At 43.5% G+C, this 20,268-nt stretch overlaps 1 protein-coding gene across 1 annotated transcript; it reads left to right on the forward strand.

The window, feature by feature from the left end:
- The first annotated feature begins 5,868 nt into the window (after positions 1-5,868).
- LOC146235089 (NACHT, LRR and PYD domains-containing protein 3-like) lies at positions 5,869-19,995 on the forward strand. Its single transcript, XM_084689367.1, has 11 exons — positions 5,869-5,880; positions 5,964-6,153; positions 6,254-6,350; positions 8,161-8,277; positions 10,987-11,050; positions 11,163-11,391; positions 11,680-13,498; positions 13,634-13,801; positions 14,619-14,792; positions 15,821-15,876; positions 17,744-19,995. Exons 1-11 carry the CDS (start codon positions 5,869-5,871, stop codon positions 18,277-18,279), a joined length of 3,462 nt encoding a protein of 1,153 aa, XP_084545493.1. The 3' UTR covers positions 18,280-19,995.
- The last annotated feature ends 273 nt before the right edge of the window (positions 19,996-20,268 follow it).

Below are 20,268 nucleotides of genomic sequence, written 5' to 3' on the forward strand. Positions count from 1 at the left end.
GAATTGCTCCTCCCAAGGTTTCTTCAATTTTTCCTCCTCTAGTTAGTTTTTCTGGGAGTTTTTCCTTGTCTTCCTTGAGGGTTTAGGTTGGTTGGGGGGCAGTTCTATGGGTGTATGTGAAGCCCTTTGTGACAATGCTTGTAAAACGGGCTTTACCAATACATTTTGATTTGATTTACACATATGCAAGTCAACACATACACACAAACAAACACACACACAACCACCACACAGTGGTGTACTACATTCTCCTCCACTCACACTTACATACAGTATATTTACACATACAGTACACTGATACAAACACATTTGCACATATACACAGGGTACATTCTCTATCTTTTTCTCTATCTCTCTCTCCTTCCTGTCAAGACTGGTTATGAAACTAGATATCAAGTGTGAGTCAACACATCTTAACCAGGATCAAATCCTCCCCCTCTCTCCTCCTCACCCCCTGTCTCCTTTACCTCCTCTACTCCTCCCCCTCTCTCCTTCAAACCTCTGCCATTCTCCCATCCTGATATGGCATGCATGCACCCTTACATAAGAAAGTTCCAGTAATACAATAAGACTCCAAACAGGATCAACTGGTCCAAGCATAAGTGTGTGTGTGTATGTGGGTGTGACACTTTTAAATATGTACTGTTATTCATGAACAGTACCAATAACAACAGCAGTAAGAGGAGTCTTTAATGTTGGGATCAGATGAGTACAAGGCAGCACTCCAGGTGATCAGACTGTCAGCATTACTGTCAGACACACACAGAACCTGCTGGAGGACAGAGAGGAGGCTGATGGTGAAACCAGAGTTTTATAAAGGTCAGTAGAAGGTGTTTATTCATGTTGGAGGGTGAAGGATTTACTGTCAGTCCAGGATAGGTTATGATTAAGTAAATCAGCATCCCTATACTGGTCTGATGTCTTATCCTTTTAAATACTGGACATGTGTTTGTTTAACAGCATAGATCCTAGGCTGTAAAATATACCATTATTTAATGTCCATTGTGGAAGAAATTTAGATTTCCTGTGTGCTTACATTATTCACTAATCAAGAGAACTATTCATTGGATACTAGTTAGTATGTTCTCATGTAAGCTTGCTATTAATAAGAGTAGATTGTGTCTATGTGTCAGGGTTAATAGATGTTTGAGATCAGGATAAAGTACTGGCTAAATGGTCCTTGTCATGACTACAAGGAGAGCTCCAACTATGAACTCTGTAGTTTGAGTGGTCATGTGTTGGGAGCTGTGAATCTCTTTCTCTGAGACTGTTGTAACGTCATTACTGCCTGACTGTCACTATCTATGTTTACATTCCTGTGCCCTATAAAAGATGGTCCTCCGGCCTTCAGAGCGGAGAGAGACATGATTGAGACCTAAGCCTGGTGTTGTGTTGTCATTTATTGTCAGAGGTCTGGTTTTCTCTCCCAATCTGCAGATTGATAAATACTTGATAAATCCAGAACTCAACTGAACTTAGTCACTCCGTTTATGAAGAGATGGACAAAACACTTTCTTCATCACCATTCAACATATCACGTGTGTAAATGTGATCAAATGCTATTGTGTGTTAGCAACACTGTCTAAACAGTCAGTGGTTGAGGACCACTCACCTGTGCTGATTGACAGGACGAGGATGTGCTGTGTTATCAGTAAACAGTGTTCAAGAAAGGAGACAGGATATGACCTTTAACAAGAAACTGTGCACGTGTGATTAAGGGTTTAAATGAACATATCAAATGTATTTATCATATTTAGAGTGCTTTGGTCCTCTAGACTGGGGAGCTAGTGCTAACAGCTTTTGATTGTGGGTCAAAGAGATGGCTAGCCGGTGATGACATATGATGACATAAACTTTCATTCAATACACCCTCTAGTATAAACCTGTTCCATGTGTTCAATTGTGCATTGGTGAATGTTTCATTTGCACTGTGCAAGAGTTTCCTGAGCATGAGAAAGACCCTGATCAGAGACAGGACAGAGAGAGGAGGGTTCTGGCAGGGCAGGTGGTCAGAGACAGGGCAGAGAGACGAGGGTTCTGGCAGGGCAGGTAATCAGAGACAGGGCAGAGAGAGGAGGGTTCTGGCAGGGCAGGTGATCAGAGACAGGACAGAGAGAGGAGGGTTCTGGCAGGGCAGGTGGTCAGAGACAGGGCAGAGAGAGGAGGGTTCTGGCAGGGCAGGTGATCAGAGACAGGGCAGGGAGAGGAGGGTTCTGGCAGGGCAGGTGATCAGAGACAGGGCAGGGAGAGGAGGGTTCTGGGAGGGCAGGTGATCAGAGACAGGGCAGGGAGAGGAGGGTTCTGGCAGGGCAGGTGATCAGAGACAGGACAGAGAGAGGAGGGTTCTGGCAGTGCAGGTGATCAGAGACAGGGCAGAGAGAGGAGGGTTCTGGCAGGGCAGGTGATCAGAGACAGGGCAGAGAGAGGAGGGTTCTGGCAGGGCAGGTGATCAGAGACAGGGCAGGGAGAGGAGGGTTCTGGCAGGGCAGGTGATCAGAGACAGGGCAGAGAGAGGAGGGTTCTGGCAGGGCAGGTGATGTAGGCTGCAGGTGAGGGAAGACAAACATCCAGACTTACAGTACAGAACACAGTACAGTGATGATCATGTGACAGGATGAAGTCATGTTTCTGGAATGATTAGAGGTGATTGTACATCAGACTGGCAGAGGTTTTTAAATCATGTGTTTAGATCAGGTCGTATTTACCCATCATTCTTATAAGTCATGAGACTCACAACTCCACCCAACACCCATCATTCCTACTGGGAGCGTCAAGTGAAACTACATTTCCTCATCCATGACATGGTTTCTACAGAGCCCTTTAGCAGCACAGGACTGGAATGTAGAAATGGGTCAAACCAGATAGATGAGAATCAAACTAAACTCTACAGTGGAGATAGAGAGAGGGAGGGTGCTGAGTGACAAGAAAATTAGATTTTCTTGAAGAATTATTGATAAATACAAAATGTTATTATGATTAAGGTGGAAATGAAAATATCAATTAGATTGAACTAGCTAGCACTGTCAGTGTAGGGTTAACGGTGACATGAAATGCTGTTTTTGGATGCTTTTATATAGGCCTTAGTGGTCCCCTAATACTATATCTGAAGTCTCTTTCCCGAAATTCAGCCATGGTGCAGAATTATAGTCACTACAAGTAGTCCCACAATCAGCTTTCCTCAGAACGCGCTGTTTCTGTGTCTGTAGCTTTAAATGCTAATGAGGAGGAGAGGGGCGGCAACAACATGCGCTTATGTTTACAGGATGTATCGCAATGGCTCGTAGTCCCCGTTGCTGTAAGATGCCTCGAATTTAGCCATTCTCATCTGATCAGCCTGGTTTGCAGAGGTGCACACTCAGTCATTTCACTGAGGGGAAAGGCGGATATAGCGAGCCATAACACCAACAGCAGAACGGTTATCCAAATAACAAAGAAGTGTACAACACTCGCGTTACAGCGTTTGTATTCACACACACACTTGATGCCATTTATCTTTACGTTAGCAACAGTAACTCAACTGGCTCGTAGCCCCGTTGCTGTAAAATGCTTCGAATTTGCCCATTCTCATCTGATCACCCTGGTTTGCAGAGGTGCACACTCATCATAATTTCAATGAGGGGAAAGGCAGATATCGCGCACGCCATAACACCAACAGCATAACGGTTATCGAAATAACAAAGAAGTGTACAACAACGTTTGTATTCACACACACACTTGATGCCATTTATCTTTACGTTAGCAACAGTAACTCAGCTGTTAGCTGCAGAGCTAATGTTACAGCCACATTCTAAGGGTAGCAAGCTAGGTAACCATATACAGTATAGCAACAAAATGATATATCTTTAGTTAACTTACTTGTCCAAGGTTTGTAGCTTGACCAAGGAGATTTAGTAATGATCCAGAGGTGGAGGGCCAGTTTTGTATTGGCTCAAGTTGAGAAAACAGTAGTGGCCGAAATGTTTGGCGCAGACATGCAAAACTTTAGGAAGTTGTGTCGGCGCATTTCCAGCGAAAATAAAATTGAGATATTGGTTGTGCAGAGGCTTGGATGAAGGAATTAAATAAAGATTTGTGCTTGCATTTGTACATCCAAGCACTGAGCAACTGTTGTGCTTCGTTTGTTTGCTCGCCATGATGTCTCTCCAGGAAAAACCGATATCGCACTTGCCCTTGCACGGTGTAGCTCAGTTTGTCATGGGCGGGCCAGATGATCTGGGCGGGTAAAGCAGAGAGAGGGGAGGTAACCTTTCTCGCATCTACGTCACTTGGAGGAGATTTTCAAACAGAGCGTTTGAGCCTTCATTTTGTCAAAGGCGGAGAAGAACACGCAGGGCTTTGTTTAGACCTATCGAAATTTCTAGCCACTGGGGGACCAAAGGCAGGCTAGGGGAACTCATATTGATGTTAAATAACCTCATAAAATGAAGTTTTCATGTCATGTCACCTTTGAGTTTAGCTTATACAGTTTTTGTTGCAGAGGGCCTAACAGGTAAACTCTTTGTTCTAGCACTGGCAGCGGATTTCAAATCCCAAAGTAATCAGGTACCCAGTACTTTGTCATGGGATCCATAACTGCAGGTGCTGCCTACCTGTGTTTCCTCATTCATTACATAGTTAACCAAATGCTGGGTTGATGAAGTTGTATTAATCCAGTAAAACAGGATTAAAGGCATCAGTAATATTAGTTACATGATTTAGGACAGTCTAGACTCTAGTGGACATACAGTTCTCTTTCTTAAGGTACATTCTTGGTCCTAGCCCTATCTGCAGTTTCCTAGTGATGGAACTCTACAATACAGTTTCCCAGTCATGTATTATGCCTGGTCCTAAACTGAAATAAAAATTCTATAGACATTTCCATTAAGAACATATGTAGGATAGGACTAGGCACAATCCATGTCTAGGAAACTGTGTTTTATCATAATTCCTAGTCATGTTAAAATAATCAAATCCCGATTCCAAGTGAGCAAAACACTATTACAGTATAACTTTAGTCGATGCCTTGTTGAAGCGGCACAGCAGAGTGTCTCGCTGTGTTACTAATAATTGGTCTGTGTCGTCTTTGACGTAAGCAAATAAATGGGGTGCTTGTTCCGGGAGTACAATGGTACTTAGGAATGGTTTGCTGAACCCAACGCTGGTTTCCTCAAGGATCACAATGACTCTTGCTTAGACTGTTGCTCTTGTTTGTTAGTGGTAGCTGATTTAAACTGTTTTCTATTTTAGTTAATCCTATTTTTATTGCTTTCCTACAGGTACACTTGCACTTAGAGTTTCATGTTGTTTAATTGTAACTTGTTTAACTACGTGCTCTTATGGTTTCCTCCCTTTAGCACTTATTTTTTGGTTGTTCACAATGTGTACTTCTTGTTTTGGCTACCCGCAATGCTTTGGGGCCTTATCTTGTTGTTTTTATCAGTGACCTATGCACTTTGTAAAGCTCTCTCTTGGAAGTCGCTTTGGATAAAAGTGTCTGCTAAATGAATAAATGTAAATGTAATGTAATGCTTTTGCGTTTGTTTTGTAAATTGGTATTTAGCAAAAATTCCTCTGTGAAAAAAGTATTTATATTGAGCCAGGTTTGAGAACATAAAAAAACTAGTTAGTTTTGGATATTAAAATGAAGTTCATGGAATGGAATAACCAGAAGGACCCGTGTACCACCAAGATCCATCAGGGCCTTCAGGCTGAGGAGCTGCTTGGGCATTACATAAGCTGCTGAACACCTTTACCCTCAGCATGTCTCATTAGACTAAAACTGCTGAACACCTTTATCCTCAACATGTCTCATTAGACTAAAGCTGCTGAACACCTTTATCCTCAGCATGTCTCATTAGACTTAAGCTGCTGAACACCTTTATCCTCAACATGTCTTTCACGGTGCCTGTGATAGTGTCTACATGCCTGTGTGTTAGTGTGTTTTAATATGTACAGTTAAGTAATGTTTTCTTTTCCCTCCCTAGGAAGACTGCTCGAGTCTGAACCACGCCCCTCACCCTTCCCAGCCTGCACCTGTAGGTCAACCCCCCTCCCTTGGAGTGGGCGTGGCCCCAGGGTCAATGAGCTTTGAGAGGCGCAGCAAAGGTGTGGTTGTGGTGGAGTTTGCGTATCAGTACACCGACAGAACTGGCAGCATCATCTCCATCAAACCTAGTGAACATTACCTCCTCCTGGAGTAGACCAGCGATGACTGGTGGCTCGTCTGCAAGGATGTGAGGACCAAGCCCTTCTACGTCCACCCCTGGTGTGTCAGGGAACTTCCCAGCAGGTTCCCACTGGACCCTGCTGACCCCCCCAGACCAGAGACCACCAGAGTCCCTGAGACAAGACGACGACACAAGACACCACAGGTGGGTTTCAGTGTGGTGAACAGGGTCGTACTGAATGTAGAACAACATGGGGGGACGGTGACATACCAGAAACACTCATTGAATTAGAAGCATCATTAGTTTATAAATGTGGTGTGTTACAGCAGTGGACATTAAACTGTTTTAAAAGAGGAGACACTGTCCTGAAACCTGCTGTACAGATCCTCCCTGAAACAACACAGGCAGCATGTGTACAAGGACAGAGGGTAACACCTGACACAGTGTCAACATGTGACTCTGACTGAGGTTCAATCCATGTCACTTAATATGTATGGAGGACCAAACCTGCCATATTTACAAATGAATGAATGAATAAATAAATGTCCACATCCATGCATTTAGACAGAAATAAACAAATATATATATTAATTAATGCACAATTGTCAATCAATAGTTACATATATTTTACATTTATGTATTTATTTATTTTGTATTCATTTATGTATTGATTTATTGACGTATTTATTTATTTATTCATTCATTCATTCATTTATATATTCATTTATTTATTCATTTATGTATTCTTTTATGTATTCATTTATTTATTCATTCATTCATTGTTCCCAATATGATAATGAGAGGAGGCCAGTAGGCGTGGAAACTGATGTTCAGACATTGCAATCAATCCAGAGCCATAGATTCAATCTAGCTAACGCCTGGGACACACTGGCTGCGAAGCGCCCTGGAGCGCCACAATATACTAAGAATGGCGCGATGCTGTTCACACTAAACGCGCATTTCTCCACGCCAGTCACCAAGCCTTTCACCTTCTCTGAGATTTTCTTTTCTACATGTAAAGCTAACATGTACATAAACATGGCATAGGCTACAGGCTATTTAGGCAACTTGTTGCTCCAACAATAACCGTCGCAACGGCATCCCATTCCCAACATAACGTGGCAACGTTTGGCTTTTGTTGCCGTAGTCTTGGTAAAATATGTGCTATGGGGCATACAACTCCATTTAGGACTAAGCTACTTTTAATCTTCGATGATTAACTTTGTGTCGTCAATCTTCACAAATGTCTCTTCTGCTTGATTGGGGGCTGTACGCCAGATTGTCTATCTCGCTCTTACACACAGGACAAATATATTGGTTTGACAATCAACAATCAGAGGACCTTCCACTGAGAAAGGGTATGTACTGACCTCTGCTGGTTAAACTAAAACAGGGTTAGAGCTGCTGTCAGTAGATATTACAGTATCCCTCATCACATCCCTACTAAAACACAGGGTTAGAGATGCTGACTGTAGATACTAAAGTACCCCTCATCACATCCCTACTAAAACACAGGGTTAGAGATGCTGACTGTAGATACTAAAGTACCCCTCATCACATCTCTACTAAAACACAGGGTTAGAGCTGCTGACTGTAGATACTAAAGTATCCCTCATCACATCTCTACTAAAACACAGGGTTAGAGATGCTGACTGTAGATACTAAAGTATCCCTCACCACATCTCTACTAAAACACAGGGTTAGAGATGCTGACTGTAGATACTAAAGTACCCCTCATCACATCCCTACTAAAACACAGGGTTAGAGCTGATGACTGCCAGCCTGGCTGACATACAGACCATGTGGTAAAGGTTCACAGTGAGAGATATAGAGTAACAACAGGTCTGGAAACCTGCCTGTCTGACTCTCATTCATGTTGAACAGCAACATTTTAGCCTGGTTCTGACCCTACTGATGAATGACTACAGCAGCACATGTTGGACAGTATTATATATCTGAGGTGTCTACTTTAGTGATTTATGTTTGTAAGACACTTTGTTGTGTTTGTTGACAGGATTAGACAGCAGAGACCAGCCTCACCTGTACCCAGCTGTGTGTCCATGAAGAGTGACGAGTCTCTGGATCGACCTATCATGTTCAGTGATGGAGGAGGACCTTCCACTGAGAAAGGGTATGTACTGACCTCTGCTGGTTAAACTAAAACAGGGTTAGAGCTGCTGACTGTAGATACTAAAGTACCCCTCATCACATCCCTACTAAAACACAGGGTTAGAGATGCTGACTGTAGATACTAAAGTATCCCTCATCACATCCCTACTAAAACACAGGGTTAGAGCTGCTGACTGTAGATACTAAAGTATCCCTCATCAGATCTCTACTAAAACACAGGGTTAGAGCTGCTGTCAGTAGATATTACAGTATCCCTCATCACATCCCTACTAAAACACAGGGTTAGAGATGCTGACTGTAGATACTAAAGTATCCCTCATCACATCCCTACTAAAACACAGGGTTAGAGATGCTGACTGTAGATACTAAAGTACCCCTCATCACATCCCTACTAAAACACAGGGTTAGAGATGCTGACTGTAGATACTAAAGTATCCCTCATCACATCCCTACTAAAACACAGGGTTAGAGATGCTGACTGTAGATACTAAAGTATCCCTCATCACATCCCTTCTAAAACACAGGTTCTAAAACTGGTTGTTCCCATCCTTGATTGTGATTGGCTATATCGCGTTTCATGCCGTTGTAAAGTCCAGCATAACCTCACAGGTTGTCCTCATAACATTCTTTAACATTCCATATTACTGCGCATCGAATATTTCAAATTGAAAAAGAGGGCAAAAATGTCCATCTGGCTGTTGCGTGGCAACAAATTATGTAGGAACTATACTTTGTAGTAGCGGAAGAATGACGGTTTATTATTAAACTATTTTGTTTCTAATTATTTTTATTGATGAAACCATATCAAATATTTGTAGTAACAGTTTTAGAAAAGCAATAAGCCCGGCGACTCCGTGGTTTACGCTGATTTTAGAACAGGTAAGGGGTTTTTCGGCGCTTCGCGTCGTGCCTAACAACTCCCCTTAACTGTTCTAAAATCAGCGTAAACCACGGCCTCTTGGGGCTTATTGCTTAAGTTAGAGCTGCTGACTGTAGATACTAAAGTACCCCTCATCACATCTCTACTAAAACACAGGGTTAGAGCTGCTGACTGTAGATACTAAAGTATCCCTCATCACATCCCTACTAAAACACAGGGTTAGAGATGCTGACTGTAGATACTAAAGTATCCCTCATCACATCCCTACTAAAACACAGGGTTAGAGATGCTGACTGTAGATACTAAAGTATCCCTCATCACATCCCTACTAAAACACAGGGTTAGAGATGCTGACTGTAGATACTAAAGTACCCCTCATCACATCCCTACTAAAACACATGGTTAGAGATGCTGACTGTAGATACTAAAGTATCCCTCATCACATCCCTACTAAAACACAGGGTTAGAGATGCTGACTGTAGATACTAAAGTATCCCTCATCACATCCCTACTAAAACACAGGGTTAGAGATGCTGACTGTAGATACTAAAGTATCCCTCATCACATCCCTACTAAAACACAGGGTTAGAGATGCTGACTGTAGATACTACTAAAACACATATATAGAATAGAATTGTAAATGGAGGCTGTGACTGCGTCCCTGTTGTTATGGTTACTTATTTAATTCACTTTGTACAGGCTCATATATTATGTAACAAGCACAATCATTTAGAATGGTGACAGACAGTTTTGCTGCAAGTATGTAAGTAGGTGTCCGTATATCAGCGGATAATGGACACCCCTGCAGCCAATCAGAATCGAGCATTCACCCAGACCATGGTATAATTAATATTATATCATTAACATGTGGTGTTGGTCTTCTCTTTATGGATCTATGGTTTAACCACTAGACCACCATCAGACACATCCACGCGTTTGACCTCCTTGTTGTGTTTGATCAGTGAGAGACAGGACCACAACCTACCAGTCCACTGTGCTGCTTTAATGTTGAACTTTACCTGACATTAACACAGAGACACAACCACAACACAAACAAACTACCCTGAAACTAATGCAGTTATGCAAGCCAGACCGTACTACAATTATGTAATTCCTTGTCAGTGCAGACAAATTATTCAAAGCTGCTCTCTCTAATTCAGTTGAGACTAGAGTGAACTCCAGCATAAGCCTGTGAGTTACTTCTCCACCTTAAAAGACTTGACAATTATTGTAAACATGTCATTTTGTTATAATAGCTTTACATACAAATAAGAGAGATCAGTGCGGCTCCAGTGAAATATTGACAACAATAACCTACCTACACACACACACACACACAAAGACACACCCACACACAGAGAGACAGCATGAGAGTCAGTGTCCAGCCCTGCAGGTACCAGGCCTGGTATGAGCACAGACCGGGCGGGGCTCAGCCCACTTAGACTGGTTGAGACCAGAAGGTCTTCAACTCCTGGGTGGAGGAGTGCTGCAGTGTCTAAAGCAGGCTGCTAGCAAACATGCAGCCCTGTGTGAGGTGGACCCTGATGTCATTCTTCAGTGTCTGGTTGAAACACAACACACTTGTTTACCTGGGGGTGACAGTGCTCCAATCTTTGATGAATGTATTAAAGGAATAGTGCCTTGTGGTGGTATAGAAGATGGTTTACTTGGTAGTGATGGTATCAGTCTTATACAGTGTGTCTGTGTGTATGCATGACTGGATACAGTTCAGTTTACCACTCATGCTTATGGATGGTAAACTCTTCAGGAGATGATCAGCCCTTGTACATGTGGTTCATGTGGTTAAGTTATGTCATCTCTTGTCCTCAGAGATCAACAGGAGAAGTCTGAGTCAGACCAGAGTCACCATGAGGACTTGTCCTCCATATTCACTGTGAGTTTTGTGTTCATCTAAAGTACAAACAAGACTCAGAATCTTTTTTTTCATATTGTTCTACTGTGTAGATAGTTCCTGGTTCGTCTGATATCTTCCCTCTCTGTTTCAGGTGCTGGAGGAGACTGTCATCAGGTTTGTGAAGGAAGAGCTGAAGAGGATGAAGAGGATTCTGAGTTCAGATTTCCCAGAAGGCTTAGAGAGTCAGAGGGAGGACCAGGAAGTGGTGGACCCTGAATATCAGAAGCAGGAGAGCAGTGCCAGAGAGGGAGCTCTGAAGATCACACTGCACGTCCTGAGGAACATGAACCAGAAGGAGCTGGCTGACACTCTGGAGAAAAGTAAGAGACTCCATATTTAGTCTGAGTTGACAGATTGATGGTATATGATGAATGTTAGATAAAGAAAGTTATGAGACTCAGAGTACCCCAATGTTGTGTAGATCTTCCTATGACCTTGTACTATGTGTGGGTTACAAAGCTGTTTAATTATTATATACCTGATAAATGATCATAGATTTGAAATATGTTTTTAATTGAATATAGAGGAAACATTGTCAGTTCATACTCTGTGAATAATCAAAACTAAGTTTAACAAAAACACACTCTTAACATGTGTTTTTTGTTTAGACAAGCGTGCCGAGATTTGTCGACAGAAACTCAAATCTGAACTAAGGAAGAAGTTTGAAACTGTGTTCGAGGGCATAGCTAAACAAGGAAACACAACTCTTCTCAATAAGATCTACACAGATCTCTACATCACAGAGGGTGAGAATGGAGAGGTCAATACAGAACATGAGGTGAGACAGATTGAGACAGCATCCAGGAAGTCAGCAAGAACAGAAACAGCCATCACATGCAACAACATATTTAAACCCTCAGCTGGACGAGGCACACCTATCAGAATTGTTCTGACAAAAGGAGTTGCTGGCATCGGAAAAACTGTCTCTGTGCAGAAGTTCATCACGAATTGGGCTGAGGGACTAGCCAATCAGGAAATCCAGTTCATCTTTCCTCTGCCGTTTCGAGAGCTGAATTTGTTGGATGGAAAAGAGTTCAGTCTGATGAAACTTGTCCATCACTTCTTCTCAGAAACCAGAGAATCAGGGATCTCCAACTACAACAAGTACAACGTTCTGTTTGTCTTTGACGGTCTGGATGAGTGTCGACTGCCCTTAGCCTTCAAAAAGAACAAGAGCTGGTGTGATGTCACAGAGTCCACCTCAGTGGATGTGCTGCTGACCAACCTGATCAGAGGAAAGCTGCTTCCCTCGGCTCTCATCTGGATCACCACTCGACCAGCAGCAGCCAATCAGATCCCTTCAGATTGTGTTAACCTGGTGACAGAGATACGAGGGTTCAATGACCCACAGAAGGATGAGTACGTTATGAAGAGATGCAGTGATGAGATCCTGGCCAGGAGAATCATCTCACACATCAAAGCATCAAGGACTCTCTACATCATGTGCCACATTCCTGTCTTCTCTTGGATTTCTGTTACAGTCCTTGAACACATGCTAAGAACAGAGAAGAAAGAGAAGATGCCCACGACCCTGACTGAGATGTACACAACCTTCCTGGTGTTACAGACCAAACAGAAGAAGGTGAAGTATGCCGGTAAAACTGAGACCGATCCACACTGGGATGAAGAGAGCATTCAGAGTATTCTGTCACTGGGAAAACTGGCCTTCCACCAGCTGGAGAAAGGCAACCTGATTTTCTATGAGAAAGACCTGACAGAGTGTGGCATTGATGTCCGTGATGCCTCAGTGCACTCAGGAGTGTTCACACAGATCTTCAGAGAGGATGCTAAAGTCTTCCAGGACAAGAAGGTGTTCTGCTTTGTCCATCTGAGCTTTCAGGAGTTTCTGGCTGCTGTGTTTGTGTTCATCTCATTCATCAACAACAATGAGAATCTGATGAGAAACTGGAAGCTGACTTCATCAGCTTCCAACAAACTGTTGGCTCTTTTCAGAGAGAAACCAGAAGTCAAATTCTACAAGAGTGCTGTGGACAAGGCCTTGCAGAGTAAGAATGGACACCTGGACCTTTTCCTCCGCTTCCTCCTGGGCCTCTCAATGGAGTCCAACCAGACTGACTTACGAGGCCTACTGACTCAGACAAACAGCAACACACAGAGTCATAAGCAAACAGTCAAGTACATCAAGGAGAAGATCAGAAAGAATCCCTCTCCAGAAAGATGCATGAATCTGTTCCACTGTCTGAATGAACTGAACGACCATTCTCTGGTGGAGGAGATCCAACACTACCTGAGCTCAGGAAGTCTCTCAAGTGAGAAGAGGCTCTCATCTACACAGTGGTCAGCTCTGGTCTTTGTGTTGCTGACTTCAGAAGAGAAGATGGACGTGTTTGACCTGAGGAAATACTCCAGATCAGAGGAAGATCTTCTGAGGCTGCTACTAGTGGTCAAAGACTCAAAAACTGCTCTGTATGTATAAGGCATTAGATTTTTTTTCTCATATAATATTACAACAGCACATATTGTGATAGTGTTTGATTATCATATGTTTCTATAATACAAAACATGACTGATGATGTCTCGTGTTCTCCTTATGTCATGCAGGCTGAATGATTGTAACCTCTCAGAACGGTGCTGTCAAGCACTGGCCTCAGCTCTCCCCTCCTCAGATCTGACACAGCTGGACTTGAGTAACAACAACCTGGGGGATTCAGGCATGAAGCTGCTCTCTGCTGGACTGGGGAATCCACTCTGCAAGCTGGAGACACTGAGGTCTGTATTCATGTTCAACATGACACAACTATAGTGATAATCTCACACCACGCACTGAATCACACACTGGTCGTAAGTTTGTGTTCTATTACAGTGGTTCCCGGGGGGTCGCGAGACAGATGATTTCCAGAAATCAAGGAACATTTTAAAACAATTAGAAATAGCATATTTTAGCCAACATTTGAACAAGTTAAAAATAGTAGTTAAATTAATGCATGCAAATCAAAAAGCCATCAGCCTTTTGATTGTCCATTCTCTGTAAGTATGGCAAACAATCTGACATACGACCAGGAGGACGCATGAGTTGAACTGTCAAGACACTGAACGTTAAAGGCAGCGTTCTCAGCCAAGACACTGGCTGAGTTTGGGATTTCAGTGGAGAGGGAATACCCATGGCCGTGGGAACTACGGGTGCTGAGGGTGCTGCAGCACCCCCTGACAGCACGAGAATTTAAAATGCTGACTTGAAAATCCACCACTGCGGCACAGCCCCGCAGTAGCGGACTGGCCATCGTACAAATATATAAATGAAATGCTCAGATAAGATAAGGATCTTCCTGTTTACCTAAGCCTGGACCTTGCCTATAGTTCATCTGGGGGGTTGGCCTCTCTACACAAATGGAATGCTGAACACAGTATCATTTTTATACAGGATAAAGAGTTACATCTTCAACTTTTCTGATATCAGATTACGTGGGTCACTGTCTAACGAGGGGGAGGAGCAGCTATGACAGCACCTGCCAAATGAACCCCTCTGTGCTGACTCACTCTGGAGGCCCAGGTGGATTCTGTCACTATATTGATCCTCTTTCTACAGGCTGTCAGGCTGTCTGGTCACAGAGGAAGGCTGTGCTTCTCTGGCCTCAGCTCTGAGGTCCAACCCCTTCCACCTGAGGGAACTGGACCTGAGCTACAATCATCCAGGAGAAAAAGTATTGAAGCTGCTCTCTGCTGGACTGGAGGATCCACACTGCAGACTGGAGAAACTCAAGTAAGGACATGTTTGTTTTTTATATACCTCTTTATGTAATGTTGCTCAACACTGAACATATATCAAACTACGTCAATAGGCCTTGCATTTCATGATGATACAATTAAAAACTGCATGTTTACTTTACAATCTACAATCTGGTTCAACTATGATTGTAACCACAATCATAAATGTATTTCCAGGGGTCTTTTCCAGAAAGCGCGTTTAATGAAAACACAGTTTTTAAACCCTCAGATGCTGATCCTGAAGCAACTGTCAGACAAATAATTCATTTTTTAAATAATTAGTTACACATAACTTTATTATATGAATCAAAAATGACTCACACCTTCCCCAAATCCACACATTTCACATCCCATTCAAGTCCTATCTGCCAGAAACCAAAGACTAGAAATGAGATCCCTTGTCCTGACACCTGCTTTCTTACCTGCCTGTTTCTACATCTGTCTGTCCACCTCACCTGTAGCTTCAGCTGGCTCTCTCACAGCAGCATGTTGGATGCTGTCTTCCTCTCCTACTCTTTCTTCAATGCCTAACGAATCTCTCTCTTTCTCTCCCTGACCCTGTCTTTCTGCTTGAGCAGCACTGGTTGAAGCCTGAAAATATTGTAAGCAATTTCTGCATATATGCAGGTAGCAACATTACTGCTAAATAACTATAATTTAGCTGGTCGGCTCCATGACGATGGGTAAGTATGGCTTGTGAGACAGCTCACCAAAAGAACGAAGGGGAACCCACTTGTCTAGCAGATTAAGACATGTTCGTAGGTACCTAGCGAAAAGTAGCCTCAACTTTCCTAGACTTTTAGCTATGGTACTAATGCTGAAGGCTCGCTGATATTGCTGTCTGGAAACCTCTGCTGTGGGAAACACTGCTGCATTGAAATGAACTGAATGACCAATTGCCTCTCTTTTAATACACCTCTGATGATAAGAGAGAAACAACATGTTTACTTAGACAGTCAGTTGCTTAGTCACTTCTCAACAGGTGAAGTGTATTTTCGATAATTCCTCTGCTTATCCCTACAGTTTGGATCATGGTGGAAAATGTTGGCTCAAACCTGGCCTTGTGAAGGCCTGGAAATGTGAGTATTGACTGCTACTTGGTTCTAGTACACAAGGTCATACAAGGGACAATACCATTAGTGACTTGGACACTGTCAAAAATGGACACACACACACACTGTAAACACTACTTTTAGAAGCAGTAATTTAACACAATCATCCACATCAATACTGTGTGTATGTCTATGTGCTATGTCCCCTCCCCTATTCCCCTCCCTTCTCTCTCCTCTCCTCCTCCTCCCTCCCTTCCCCTCACGTCTCCTCTCTTCTCCTCTTCTCTTCTCCACTCCCCTCCCTGTCTCCTCCAGCCCTCCATTCATCCCCTCTCCTCCTTCTTCTCTTCCCCTCTCCTCCTGTCCTCCACCCCTCTCTTCTCCTCTTCTCTTCTCCACTCCCCTCCCCTGGCTCCTCCACCTCTCCATTCATCCCCTCTCCTCCTTCTTCTCTTCCCCTCTCCTCCTGTCCTCCACCCCTCCATTCATCCCCTCTCCTCCTCCTTCTCCTCCCCTCTTCTCCTGTCCTCCACCCCTCTCTTCTCCCCTCCCCACATATCATGTCTCTCTCCTCCCCCCTCACCTCCTCCCCCACTCTTCTCTCCTTCTCCTCTCCACCCCTCTCTTCCACCCTGTGGATGGATAGTTGAGAGAGAGAAGGATGAGGGGGGAAAATAAAAAGAGAGAAGTAGGGCTGAACGATTAATTGCATTTGAGATTATATCGCGATGTGACAAAACAAGATTTTGTAATCACACAGGCTGCGATTTTACATTGGTGCACGTTACACTTTACCTTGACCTGTACGATGGCCTCAGGCTCGACAGAACCTGACACTACAGACACTTTGCCAATTTTGCCTTTAAAAAAGATGGTGCGCAGTGTCAAGTATGGTGCAAAACCTGCCTGGCTAACGTTGCTACCTCACAGGGCAACACCAACAACCTAATACGGCCTTAAAAAACACCACAAAGCCATGTACGATGCATAGCTAAAATGCTGAACACCAGTGTGTCAAATAAGACAAATAACACCCGACAGGGTCACTGATCTAAACGTTTCAAAGCCTAACTCCATAGTCATGTACGAAATGACTCAAGCAGTAACAGCGTTCATCACAAAAGATATGATGCCCCTCAGTGATACACATACAGTAGGATCACTATGGCTCTCAGTGCCATACTGTTTCTGTTAGGCTACTGACTGGATCAGAAATGTTCAGACAATGTTTCTTTTTCTTTTAAGATTAACATTTAGATGCGTGAGTTCTAAATATTTCCGACAGTCCCCGCAGCAAGTTTTTTTCTCCAAACGGTAGCTAGCTAACTCTCCTCTTCCCTTCCTGCCTCTCCTCCTCTCCTCTCCTCCTTTCCTCCTGCTCTGTTCTTCTGTCCTCTCTTCCTCCCAGTAGCTGGTGTGTGTTTCCTCTCCCCCTCACCCCTCGCTCCCTTCCCTCTCCACTGCCCTTTCCTCTCCTTCCTTTTTCCCCTACTCTCCTCCCCTCTTCCCCTCCCCTCCTCCCCTTCCCCTCCTCCCTCTCCTCTCCTCCCTTCCTCCCCTCCTCTGCTCTCTTCCTCCCCTCTCCTCCCCTCTTTCCATCCTCCTTCTCCTCTGCTCTCCTCCCCTCCTCCCTCGAAAGATGGAGGGATGGGGGCATATCAGGGGAAAAGAGATGAGGGAGGATGGAGGGAGGGATTTGGAGGAGAGAGGTAGCATGTTAGGGAGGGAGAACAGAATGAGAGAATGAAAAGAAGAGAGGGAGAGAGGTTAGAACAGAAAAAGAGATAAAGAGAAAGAGAGCGAGAGCGAGGGAGCAAGAGAGGGGGGGGGGCAGAAGGAATCAAGATGAATGATGATGATAAGTAATATATTGTGTCTTGGTCTCCCCCACCAGATGCCTGTGAGCTCACACTGGACCCAAACACAGCAAACAGATGCCTCTCTCTGTCTGAGGATAACAGAAAGGTTACAAGGAGGAAAGAGAAGCAGCCGTATCCTGATCACCCCAAGAGATTTGACTACTGGTCACAGGTGCTGTGTAGAGAGGGTCTGTCTGGGCGCTGTTACTGGGAGGCAGAGTGGAGTGGAGGAGTGGCTTATATAGCAGTGACATATAAAGGAATCAGCAGGAGAGGAAGGGGTGAGGACTGTTCGCTTGGAAACAATAACGAGTCCTGGTGTCTGGAGTGTAGTGATTACAGATACACTGCCTGGCACAATGATAAGGGAACTGACATACCTGTCCCCCCCTCCAGCTCTCACAGAGTAGGAGTGTATCTGGACTGGCCGGCCGGCACTCTGTCCTTCTACATGGTCTCCTCTGACACACTGACCCACCTGCACACATTCCACAGCACATTCACTGAGCCCCTCTATCCTGGGTTCAGGGTTGAGTATGACTCCTCATTGTCCCTGTGTCAGGTAGAATAGCCCTCACACACTCTCACACACTGTGCTCACTTAGATGTAATTGAAGATTGAACTGTATACAATTGGTATTCATATCCCAGAGTGTTTGTAAATATTGGTGTGTGTAGAATGTTTTGTTTTCATTGTTGACAAACAACAATCCTGTCTTTGATCTCAGTTCTACTGAATGTGATGAACTAAATAGAACTGGAGGGGGGAGGGGGACTGGGCTCTTAGAGGAGGTGGAGAGAGGTGTAGCAGAGCCAACAGAAACCACATACCATCACACCTTTCACCTGCCCGTGACAAGGAGAAAGGGGGTTTCCTCCGTTCTTTTTTTCTTCTTTCAGGGGAAGCTTCAAAGCTTATGGCCCAGCATGGGGTCAGAAACAGAGGCCTCACAGCCCACAGTATTCTCTGTATCAAGACAAAGGATAAGGAAGAACTTTCTCTTCTGGATTTACAAACATTCTCAAGGACTACATTGCTCATGGACACTATTTTAATGACGGGAGTTGATGTGTGCTTTTCTAATTCGCTTAGAACGTTGTTTAATTGATGTTTGATTATAACTTGCCTTCAGGTAGTTACGTTGGTCAATTTTATAACCAACATAATTGTATCATACTAACTAAACCAATTATGAACGTTGTACTGTTAAATGTTGTATATGCATTTTGTATTTAAGTATAATCAATCCATGAACATTTAAGAGAACTGAACTGAGATACAAGCACCCCCACGTGAAACCCCATCGTACAATCACCTCCACGTGAAACCCCATCGTACAATCACCTCCACGTGAAACCCCATCGTACAATCACCCCCACGTGAAACCCCATCGTACAATCACCCCCGCTTGTTCGTAGGAGTCAAACTGAAGTGAACGAGTCATTTCTAACTTATTCCTCTCAACCTGCACATTCACTGAGCGCCCGGAACTTTGACGAAAGATTCCTTTGTTCTATTTGCGTTGGACGATAACGAAACCATTGACTCTACCTTTCTTCAAGCTGACCAAAGTAACTGTGATTGCTATATTTCATACTTGTAAACATTGGCATATTGTGGTTGAATTTGTTACGTTTGATTTTAGTTTGCAAATGATTTACCTAACTTTTGTTAGGATAGTTACCAAATACACTACCATTGTTCTAAAGAAGCTATCTCTCTCTACCTCCCCACGCGTTCACCTACCTTTGTGTATTCCGCTCTCATCATAATTTAGGACCTACTGTATACTGTTCAACTCACACTCAAGTAACCCATAACTTCTCTGGTATTTGTTCATTAATTATTACATTTTCTTAAATAATTGTGTATAATACTCACGTATGCCTCACGTGATCTGATCTGCTCTACTTAAATAGAATTCACTACTTAAAATTAGACTGATTATGACGAAGGCTATTATGCAATAAGGTTCCCTCAGTCCCTTTGAACCAATACTGGGGTGGTGTCCCATTAACTAAATACTTTATTATAGATTAAGTATTCCTAATCTTAAACGTGTATACCCCGCTGCACATGCCCATCCACACCAAAGGAAGCGTCCTCATGCAGCCATCCACCATAGAGGTTCACCACCAGCAGCAGAAGAGAGGGAAGCGGTGGATCCTCCGCAGCATCATCCATCCCACATCACACAAAGAAAACAGGGTTTTTGTTTGATGATGACATTACATGAAGTATAACAGATTGGAGTTGAACTTATATTTGATATTTATGTATAATAGAGCATAGAATAAAATAATGAAATGAATCACAGAATACGTACATTGCATAAGTATTTTGACAGAACCCTGTGTGTGTGTGGAATTTCAATATCTGCACTATGAATTAAGGATTTACTCATGTTTAGTAGTTGTATTCCCAACATATGTGGTTACATTCTGTTAAAGGCACTATATATATTCCACAAACACAAGCCTAGCATGTGCTTGTAGTTTTTCCAGATGGGAGTGTACATGATGCAGCAATGTAAGGGCAGCATCATCTAGACTTCTACTC

Source organism: Hypomesus nipponensis, chromosome 23, assembly GCF_054491055.1.
Source record: "Hypomesus nipponensis isolate SF chromosome 23, ASM5449105v1, whole genome shotgun sequence".
Taxonomy (NCBI): Eukaryota; Metazoa; Chordata; class Actinopteri; order Osmeriformes; family Osmeridae; genus Hypomesus; species Hypomesus nipponensis.

Coding starts and splice junctions, on each gene's coding strand:
- LOC146235089 (XM_084689367.1), top strand. Junction 13,802..14,618: donor TGCAAGCTGGAGACACTGAG/GTCTGTATTCAT, acceptor CTCTTTCTACAG/GCTGTCAGGCTGTCTGGTCA. Junction 14,793..15,820: donor TGCAGACTGGAGAAACTCAA/GTAAGGACATGT, acceptor TTATCCCTACAG/TTTGGATCATGGTGGAAAAT.